General features: G+C 42.6%; 1 protein-coding gene across 1 annotated transcript in view; it reads right to left on the bottom strand.

Annotated features, from left to right (window-relative positions):
- Window positions 1-2,283: 2,283 nt before the first annotated feature.
- Window positions 2,284-11,089, bottom strand: part of DHX33 (DEAH-box helicase 33) — a 153,267-nt gene continuing 144,461 nt past the window's right edge. The window contains exon 12 of the mRNA XM_086950277.1: window positions 2,284-5,800. Coding sequence (XP_086806403.1) covers window positions 5,492-5,800 — 309 coding nt within the window. The 3' untranslated portion in view covers window positions 2,284-5,491. The remainder of the gene's footprint in view (window positions 5,801-11,089) is intronic.

Here is an 11,089-nt window from a genome sequence, read left to right as displayed (position 1 = left end):
TGCTGACTATGGACTAAAGTATTCCTCTTATTATCTCTACGGAACTTCTCCTTTTTGAATTACATGGTGAGCGATTTTAAATATACGCTGTCCTTATATATTAGTTTGGCTTATATACTATCTCATCACTATCAGATGAGTGACAACGGTTTCGGTTCTGTTATTGACGCACTACTATTCCGGTTCGGTGTCATCACTTATGTTTTGGGTGATTGGTTGTCGTGTATCTATTTCTACAACTTTACACCATTCTGCTCATGTCCCTTGTAGACTAACACACTCTCACTTTATATCACTATGGTCTATTGACTACAGCACTATCTTTTTTTCGGGTTTCTTGCACTGCCCTCTACCCCACTTCTTTTATTCTTGGTTTATCTAATTTTTAAAGGTTGTTGTAAATACTTCTAATGTATATAATGACTAAATAGCGAATACAGTTGCAATCTCTCTGTAAATTGATATAATATATGTGTTAGCATTGGAGGATCAATTTTGCAAAGACCCCTCCTTTTCTGTTTTAAGTCACTACAGCTAGCAAAGCTTTAACTGTAAATCTGACGCCACTTTGTTTCATTTAGGATTATGATTTACATGCTGTTTTTGTGATATAATTCAAGTGGAATGGAATTATGATCATATTTATTGTAACATTTACAGCCCAGACGAAGTCTTTGGTCTTACGACCCAGACGAAACACGTGTTGGCAGCGGTTGTTTACCTCTTTATTGGTGAAGATTGGATTCTATTGAAAATGACAATAAATGAAGAATAATGAAGATAATTTGAAATCTTGGACTCAACATTTGTCTTTTGATATTGATGAACTTTTTTAGCTCAGGATTTATTGTTTATCGGATAACTTTACATTTGTGGCCTGTCTCAAGTCGCATTGTTTGATTCTGGCAGGGTGACCGGAATCTAATCCTTTGAGCTTACCAGATATTGTATTTTACTACTAGTATTTCCTCTCAGCGCAAATTACCCTCATTCACCTGTTCTCTTTGTTGTAAAACAATTCTAGCTAATGAGAGAACACAGCGGCTACTTCTTTCCTCTCCTGGCTAAACTGGGTCACCTTCTTGAGAGGCGAAGATAACATCTCCCTGCAAAATTCCCCTTGGATTGTGCGCAATGCATCTATTTGGATGGAGCAAATGCAGAGAAATGAGGTCTAGGACCCTGCCAGGAGGGTGAAGAGAAGAGGTGAAGGCGGGACTGCAGGACCAAGTGAGCAACACGAGGAGGTTAAACCGGTCACTGGCACTGCTGCTCACCAAGGAAGAGGTTGAGTGAGGAATCCAGAGTGGCGCTGACAGGTAGCCTTGAAGCAAAGCCAGAAAACCATGCAGAGACTCAGTCACTCCAAGAGAGAGGACACTGAATTCCTGACTGTCCCGGTTCATGGAGAGGCTATGGCTACTGGCAGGTATTAGTGTCATGGTGGAGAATTTTGGAATGGGCACACAGGGGATTAAATAGGGCACATATGACTGCATGAGCCAGGGGACGGAGTTGTGGTGGGCAATCCAGTACACGTGGTGAGCATATAGCAGTTTCATTTTGGACCACTAATGTAACCACAGAAGGAGGGATATGGGTGAACGAAACCTAGTTAGCATTCCTCTTAAGTGATAACTCCCAATTGCTTTTTCTGTCGTGGAAACCTGAAGGAAGACTCTCCTGGTGGGTAGGATGAATGGAGAGGCCCTGAGAGAGCAGGAGGTGGATAGTTACGAGGATCTATAACGCTCCAGTTATATTACATGACACATTTTGATGAAATTGAAAAATAAATACTGATTAACTTAAAAACATGGGCAATATCAAGACACATAGCTCTTTTCTTCTGTACCAAACGAGGTCCGGTCATGTATATCCTGTGAAGGATTTTGAGCTGCACCGATCTATAGCTGGATTTTTGAAAGAAGGTGGAATTCTTGCCTATGGCAGCTGAAAAGAGGTTCTGATCTAACAGGTCCCTATGCTCAAATGGTAAAACATTCTGTTAAGGAAAATAAACACCACCCGCTTAGTTTGAGAATAAAGTGGGAGGTGTAAGAACTATGGACTCAGTAAGAAATACATATAGTGCATTATTGGCTCAATAAAGGAGAAACGTGTTGTACAGTGATATTGGCAATAGTGACATAAGACTATTAACATCATGCACATGAACTCTGTTAGACAATTAACATGTTCTGTAGTTATCCAATACCACATGCAAATGACTTGAAACAAATACTACATTAGATGAACTTGAAATGAAACACGGAGACTTAATTTTTTCAACTCTGGTTTCTTTACTTTAAGACACGAAGCTACTGACATTTAAAGGACTCACAAAATGTAGTTCGCTCCGTGTCCGCTAAAATGTATTCAACAGAATGTGCTTTACATTGTATTTACAGCAGCAACGCTGTTTTTAATTACAGTAATAGGTTATAAACAGTGCTCTAGAACTCCCTGCTGTGCATAGGATTCCTAAAGAATTACTCTCTATTGCAGTATGCTTGCCAGCCAAAAGTGCAGTCGGTTATAGCACCTGTAATTTCATAAAAGCTATGCTTTCTATCTCTGGATGCACCTGGAACTCAAGCTTGCCCAGCTAGTGGTTATATGTTGGACCCACTTTTTGAAAGACAAATTCGGATCTCACACAGAATAATGCTATTTTAGGAACATTACGTATTTACTCTAATATGTAATAAATATCAGACATGTAATGCATCAATGTAATTTTCTCACTAGAAAGTAGAAACTGTGGCAACCTGAGAACAAGAATGATTTCTGTAATCCAACTTGCACTGCCTTTTCTCCTTCCGACATTTTCAAAAAGTGTCAAGAAATCCTGGAACCCGTCATACTGAAATGAGTCTTCATCCACTAGGGATGGTGCAGACGGAGCTGCGCTGCCAGGTCCTCTGTGCACTGCAGTCCTATGATGGAAAGGTATGCGACCTGAGTGACGTCCAGTTGCTAAAATGTTTTCAAGCATTTCATCCCTCATCTTTGTGTTTGAATTTCCCCACACTGCCCAAACACTAGGCATATACAAAGGAAGTAATTGTTTGTAGCTAAGGGCATAATTTAGGAACAAGGCTGTGCAATACTGGCCTCTTCTGTGGATGGTGATAAAAGTGTTAACTGTTGAGATAAGTTGGAAGGTTCATTATTGGCTCAGGATTTCGACCCGAATCAAAGTACTAGCCAATGCAGTAATCTCGACAATTCACTTAATTTTGGTTTTTATTTGGATATTTTTCAGAATTATTTACATGGTGACTATGTACACTCTGGTGTGGCTCCACTTTGGTGGACCTACAATGGGTATCTCTTGATTTAACTTTTTCAGTTTACTTATACCGATGTCAGTTTTAAGATAGGACTTGGGGCCACCAAGCCTCATGTTAAAGTTTATTCTGCTGTCAAAAATAGTTATGGTTGTCAGCCATTTGAGCCCAGAGTTAAAGTGCAAATGGAAATTATAAGGGGGAAACACAGGCTAATTAAGAAAGTAATTTAGCCTTTGAGTTTTATTTTTGTGCCCATTAAGTATCAGAGGAGCCATCACGAGAAACCAATAGCGAAAGGAAATAGCTGCACCAAAATGCAGTAGGAATGTCTGTTCTAATTAAAAATGGTGATGTTCCGTTAATGACCATCTCTGAGTCAGTCGCATTATAACCATGCAGAAAACCTTTCTTAAATCGGCCATGGTTTGGAAGAGGCTGATAAATCAGTCTTATAGCAAGGGTGGTGGACACAAGAAAAACCTTCCATTTACAGGTCCTGGGTCTAGAACAAAAGTTTAACATTGATGAGGAATAGTGAATTCTTACACGTACACAGTGGATTCTAAGATACCATGCTGGATCCATGCACATCAAACTGTGCAGGGAAAAGCGAAGAGAACATGCAAAGTCTGTTGCATCATAGAAGGTGGGTCTGTGAACACACTGAAAAGTCTGACAGTCACAAACTTGTGCCAATTTCAGATATTCCATAAAAAAGAGGTAGCATTCTACTTGTTATCTTATAACATCACATAAAAACATTAAAGTAGACTTCCCTAACAGTACTCTAACTAAAATGAAGTACTGGAGTTGCATTCAAGAAAGAAATCCAAAAATGCTGTCAGGCAGTAATTTGCCAGCCCAATTCTAAATAAGCAGCACACTATACAGCGATTGCAAAGTACTAAATCAGGCTTAATGCATCAAGCAATAGAGTTCTTTGAAAGTGTGTTCATTTGTGTGAGATTTTACAGAATGAGGGACTTCAAAATTGGCTCTTTTTTGTGCAATTATATATTAACAGCCTATTTAGAAATTGCAGGTGGGGATTCAAATGTGTTTCAATATGCCCACCTTCGCACAGCTGGATGGAGTCCGTCGCCATAGGTTCAGTTGGGCTCTATGAGGAGAATTCATATTCTAAAAGCACTAGCTCCTTTCAGCACTTGGTAGACATATAACCATGCTTATTTTATGCTTGAAAGAAAGTACAAGTGGATATTGAGGGACCCAGAATGTCACTTCGTATTTTAAAAATACCATGGAAATAATATATGGGCTCTGCAATTGTTAAAACACAACTGAGTGCAGTTCCTATTAAATTGGAAGCTAACGAGAAATGTCTGCTAGCAGGCCATGGTTTGTATTTTATGTTCCTAATTAAATTAAACATGTGAAACAAATGTTCTAGGGTGGTTCCCTTTTTGGACATTTTAACAAGCAAATGTAGGATATGTGTTTTGCTAATAAGTCTACGATTTTATATCTATTTGTATTAAGACATTATTTTCTAGCAAAATTACCACCGTAGCTCTTTATCTAGGTGATCTGGCCCACTTACTTCTACAAACTTTGAACATAGGTAACTTATCCTAAGTTTTCATACAATGAATATAACACAGCTGTTTGTGATTGGTCATTTATAGATGCTTGATACATAATTATCAGCCAAAAGACTCAATAATAATACCATGCAAGATGTACACTGGGAAACCTTTGTTCAGTTCATCACAATAGTGAGCGAATTTCAAATGCACAGATGAAAACAGGTTAAAATCAAAATCAGGCTGGTGAAAACTTATCTATATTTGATGAGCTGAAAGCTAAAAAGTAGCACCACCGTCTGATAAAATGACAGGCTGAAAAAAAATCTTTCCTATTTCATAGCACATTTAAGATAAAGAACATGGGTCTGTGGACGAAAAGTAGCAAACCTCAGGGATTAATTTAATAACCTATAATAAGTAAACGATGAGGCATTCTAATAAAATATTCAACACAATAAACCATCTGTATGTAACTTGTTATAGATTATGATTATTCTACAATGCTAGTCATTTCTGGCATTGTAATGAAAAGCATACATTATATATGACCTGCCTAACAATATTTTCGTATTTGAAGATTTTAAAATAAAGAAAGAAACCACCCGCCATTCTATTAAAAACACTGAAACAGAAAATCAGTTTGATAAATCAGTTTTTTGATGTTTTTAATTTCCTGCGAAAGTAGTCGGGCGCGGCCTCAAAGAGCCAGTCGGCATCCACCAGGCATAGGTCCCTCATATAGCACTTGGAGGTGTGCAGCAGCTCATTGTAGACAACGCAGGCTGGCTTGCAGTGGAACAGGACCGAGGAGGGGTGGATGGCTACCGGCTGATGGGTATCGATAGTGGCATATGTGCCATCGGGCTGCAGCTCTGCTGTGTTCATGAAAAGGCCATGCGCCAAACACTGGCGGATATTTCCAGTATCTGTCCGGGATGACTCTATTGGCATTGAAAGCTGTCAAAATACACAAGGTAAAACAGAGATGACCAACAAGCAAGTAAGACTACACAATACTTTTTAATAATCCCAATAGTCACATTACACTGGACCAAGAGGATTTGCCTCACCTCCCGGTTTTGAGTTAACACACAACATAGTTTTGTGAAATTCAATAAAACAGGAAGGGATACTTTTGTAGAATACTTTAGTACACTCGTGATGCAGTAGTCTGCATGTCCGTACATGTATGTAATTCTAGTGCTTTTAACCCAGCACTTACACAGACATATTAAATTGGTTATAAAAAAGGGATTACATTACAAAACAAATATACTTCATAGTATACACCGAATGAATGCAAGTGCTCCCCATCTACGCCTCGCTGCTCTTCTGCTAGCTGCAGCACCTTCGTCTGGTGTTTACTAGGCTTTCTCTGGTACTATGTGGAGAATCTGCAGTGACCCGATTCAGTTAGAAGGGGGTCCTCTGAGCTGAAGAGCTGGTCAGAGTGCTGGCTTAAGCTGCATTGGACTGAGTGAATACAGCACATGATCCGTGAAAGGCTTGAATGGAATGTCCGAGGTTATGACATGAACAACCTGTTTACCAAATCTGGTGAGATCTCTTCTATATTCTCTCCGTGGGCCAATCAGGGGATCAATCCCTGGAAAGCTTCAGTTTGTAGTCTGGCAACTTCCATGACTAGAAGGTGGAAAGGCAAAATCGATGGGGTCTAATCATAGTACTCCAGCAGTAGGATTTTACATGCTCTTAAATACCTTAATGAATTGGTCCAAAACGTCTAACACGGGAATAAAACGGGAATATCCATACACAGTTAGTATAAGCAGAAATAGCTGTGTACTCTTTGAAGTCGTACTACAAGGGAGTTGGTTGTTTTGGGGCTGATTCACAATGGCATGAAAGAGTGTGCAAAAGAGTAGCCCTGTAGTATTGCTTCCAGTACTCAAATGCTTATTTATGTGAACCAGACCTCAAATTTTAAGTTTAAGTTATTTTATACAAGTATTCACTGCATACATAAAACAAACCAGAAATAATAAACTCTCCACCAACATTCAATTACTTACAATACATTTGGCTTTATACCACATGCAACCAATAGAAAACTACAACCTATACTATCCAACGGTCTACACCCTTGAGACCTCTCCAGTGGGTAAACAACCATAAAGGAGGAAAAAGGAAAATGTAACTACTTGTGCAAAACCATTTTCCTCTGGTGATCCACCTTCAGATGCACTGGACACCCAGGAGAAGCCTAACCTTAATGTTGAGTCCCTTTTAATGTACAGTAAGGAATATTTCCTTATTAATGTTTCATGGCTCAAGCCTGGGAAGACTGGGATGCAGAGATCACTATTCGTGACAGTTTTCTGGTGAATCACTAACCATAGAATCAAGACCATAATTTCCGAGTATGTCAGCTCAACCATCGTTCGGCCCCTACTGCCCTTTCTAGACTTTGGCCCCCTTCTAAGCCCTCTTTTCTAAGGTGCCTGGTCTCATCACTCGCTGCCTTCAGTCACTATGCAAGCACTTTCTCCATTACCTATTGGAGTTGGTCAGCAGGAATCTCGGGTGGAACACCCAGGTACCTCTGAGACCTTATGCCCCTCTGCAAATTGTCAAATGTTTCCATCCTGGCTCCCAATATATTCAGGTATCAATTTATTTTAAAAAAGAGTTCAGAAATGCTTTGTTCCATCTTTGTATAAGCTCCTTACAAACCAATACAAAATTCTGCCCATTCCTGCGGCTACTTTTCAGTAACCTTAACAACCTCTAAAATAGATTCAGTTTTTCTGAAGTGGCGACTGGGTTCTCCGGTGATCCTCAGCTAACACTATTTGACCACTTCGACCTGGGCTGGGGGATTGGGTGCAGTGGTGCTTGGTGGTGTCGGGTATATGGGGGTCTTAAGTCCTCACGGTTCCCAGGGTGCATGCATGATGCAGGGGAGCAGCTCTGCTACTCCACAGGTGTTCCTTGAATCTTTATTGAAGGCACGCCATCGGAAATATTTCACCATCCTCTCAGGTTTTGGAGGCACGGCAGTTTGCAGGATGTAGTCGACTTTGGCGCAAATAGACGGGGAACAGCAAACAGACAGGTAGGGCTAGTGCCAAGCCAGTTGCTCTTCTTCGGTCTTTGCTTTTGAAGCTCTTCAGTGTCCTACTTTGTAGGTAATTAGGATCTGCTTTCCTGGTGCCAGTGGCTCCCCTAAATACTGAAATTAGGAGTGTTAGGGGAGAGTAGGGTAGTAGCCAATAGGCTACCTACCATTGGGGTTACTACACTCCCTATATGACCACTTCCTGGGTGATGTGATCATAACATGTACCTGAATTCCTGATTTTGCCATCACCAAGATGGGTATCTTTGAAAAGCTGCCCCCACTTCAGGTAGCCCACCTTAGGGGTTGCACTCTCCTGAGGGTGGACATGCCTATCTGACTAGCTAATATTCCCGCCTGTCCAGGTGCCAAAGGGCTCTGGACAAAGGGAGTCTGTCGGTTTCTTTTCCAGTGAGAGAAGCCAGATTGCCATACCACAGAAGGTGGGCTCCTTGAAGCTCCCCTCCCTTGGAATGCTAATCCGCTGGTCATTCTGGGTCGGTGGGGGAGTCGGAGGGGGGACAAAGGCCTTCACCCTTGGGGGTCAGAAACCAGTATCTGGTGGCAGGCTGACAAAAAACAAACTATAAGCACGTGAGTAACTGATGGGTTTTTAAGGGGCACTTCTAAGGTTACCTCTGTGTACATGTATTAACATTAAACTGGCATCAGTGTGGGTTTATTATTTTCGAGATGTCCGACACCAAACATCCCTATTTTCAGTAAAGCCATCATGTAGCTGGGGAACCCGTTTGTACCCATAACCAGCATATGCTTTGAAATGGCTCCCCTGTTCACTTGAGCAGGCAGTAATGGAACTGTCCAGCACAGGAGAATATCTGCTCATGCAGGTAAGTCCTAAAATGTAAGACAGGAGGCTACATTATGCATTAATCCTTTAATGCAGCTCACAAACAGCCGCTTACATCACAAAGACTAGAATAAGAACAAAGTGACATCATAGTATCCATAAAAGGCATGTGCCAGGGAAGATCAGCCTCTTTTAAATGCGGCTCTCAAACAGATAAGTTGCCTTTCTTACTGAAGTCTTCCTTATATTTGCTTATCTTCTTTATATTTGCTTATTGATATTGCTTATTGACCATAAGTTTATACCTAATGTTTAGAGCGTATGCCATTAGCCTTTAAGCTTTGTGGAAATTATCTCTACTTATTCTCCTATTATCAGCGTTTCCTATGTTTGCCATACTTAAGTCTTTGAACCCTCTGATGTGGCGTTACCCTCTCCGTAACCCCCCTCCCTAAAGACTTCCAATTTATGGTTGTCTTCCCCTCACCTTCGTGACGCTTGTCTGTATTTTTGTTACTTTTTCCCCCCTCTCGCCCTCATCTCCGCGCCCTGCGTGCTTACGCAATCCTGTCAAGGAAATATACATAATAAATTAATCCCTTACCTTGCGCCTACCTCACGCGATCCTTTTACTCCAAAGGAAATATACATAATAGAGTAATCCCTTGCCTCGCGCCTACCTCGAGCGATCCTTTTGGCCCATTAGCGAGAGCCAGCTGGTTGACGGGAAACTGTCTCCAGCTTAATGCCACTAAGACAGAGGTTATGATTGTAGGAAGGGGAGCGGAACTATGGGGGGATCAATGGTGGCCGCCAGAGTTGGGACCAACTCCAACTCCGGTGTCGGAGCTGAAAAATATGGGGGTCTGGTTGGATGCTGGTCTTACCTTTGTTGGTCACACCAAAAAGACAGCTGCCTGTTGCTTTGGCTTGTTGAGAGGCTTACGACCTGTTCTCAAATTTTTCGATGCCCCAACTAGGCAACTGGTAATCCAGGCCACGGTCATCTCCCGCCTGGATTATGCTAGTTCTCTCCTGGTTGGGGCCAACCAGGTGGAGCTCACCCGCCTGCAACGGGTACAAAATGCTGCGGCCAGAGCGATTGTCGGCCTGCCCAGATTCAGTCCGGTGTCAAGTGTCCTTCGCTCCCTGCACTGGCTTCCAGTGAGGAAGCAAATTCTCTTCAAGGTCCTTTGCCTGACCTTTAAAATCTTGAGAGGTATCGGCCCTGAGATTATGTCCACCTTTCTTTCTTTTTATGTTCCCTCGCGCACTCTCCGCTCTCAAGGCCAGGCTTTGGCTGTGGTTCTCAGATACAGGCTTTGCCGTGTGGGGGGACGTTCCTTCAGCGTCAAAGCTGCAACAACGTGGAACTCTCTGCCGGTTGAAATTCGCCTGTTGGAGAACCTCATGGCGTTCCGGAAAGCCATTAAAACTTTTTTGTTGTAGTCTGCCCCTTAGGTTATGTTTAGGTTCCTGTTATGTTATGTCCTGCCTTGTCAATGCGCCAGGACGCTCCTTAGCTGGAGCAGCTGTGCGCACAATAAAAAACAATAACATAACATAACATACATAATAAAATAATCGTTTGCCTGGCACCTACCTCGCGCTCCCAACAACCGGTGCCTCGCGCGTAGCACATTCATCCCCGCACTAGAGGAATGACCCTCGGCAGCGGCGGCGTCACGCACCCTGCCTCCCAAGGGTCATTCCTCTTTCCTTCGTGGTTCCCTTTCTCGAGCGCGTCAGTTGCTCCAGAAGGCTCCCCTCACCGACGATCAGCTGTTTTTTCGATCGCTTAACCTTGCTAAGGCAAACGGAAAGCCTTTTTTACCTTATTTACACGTGGACCATTCTTGGAAATACATTATATAAAAAATATATAAAAAAAAAAAGGGGGGGCATTTTAAATAGAGAGTACATTTGATTGGAGTCCTTAACTGGTACATTTCATTACTAGAACTCGGATTATATTGATTAACCTATTTTTAGGTCTCGGCTAAAAGACGCGCGTAAGCGCGTCTCCGCCGAGATCTTATGTCAGGGACGATGCTTCCCAGGAGACAGGGTCTGTCGCGCGCTTTGCCTCTCTGGAGGCGATTTCCGCTGGCCACGCGCTCGCGAACGCGCTCAGCTGCTGTCTCCTGGGAAGCAGCTACACCACACGCGCATGCGCAGAAACAGCGACAGACACACACGAGCGCTCATGCACGCACGCACCCACACATACAGCGAACCCAGCGTCGCATGCATACACACACACACACACACGTGCACCGAGCATCCCCCCCCACCCCTCCGTTGTCGCACCCCTCCCCTCCGCCGTCGCACCCCGCCCCCCACCCCTCCGCCGTCG

Source organism: Lissotriton vulgaris, unplaced genomic scaffold, assembly GCF_964263255.1.
Source record: "Lissotriton vulgaris unplaced genomic scaffold, aLisVul1.2 SCAFFOLD_686, whole genome shotgun sequence".
Lineage (NCBI taxonomy): Eukaryota > Metazoa > Chordata > Amphibia > Caudata > Salamandridae > Lissotriton > Lissotriton vulgaris.
The sequence above is the reverse complement of the archived record's forward strand: the minus strand, read 5'-3'. Positions and strand labels throughout refer to the sequence as shown.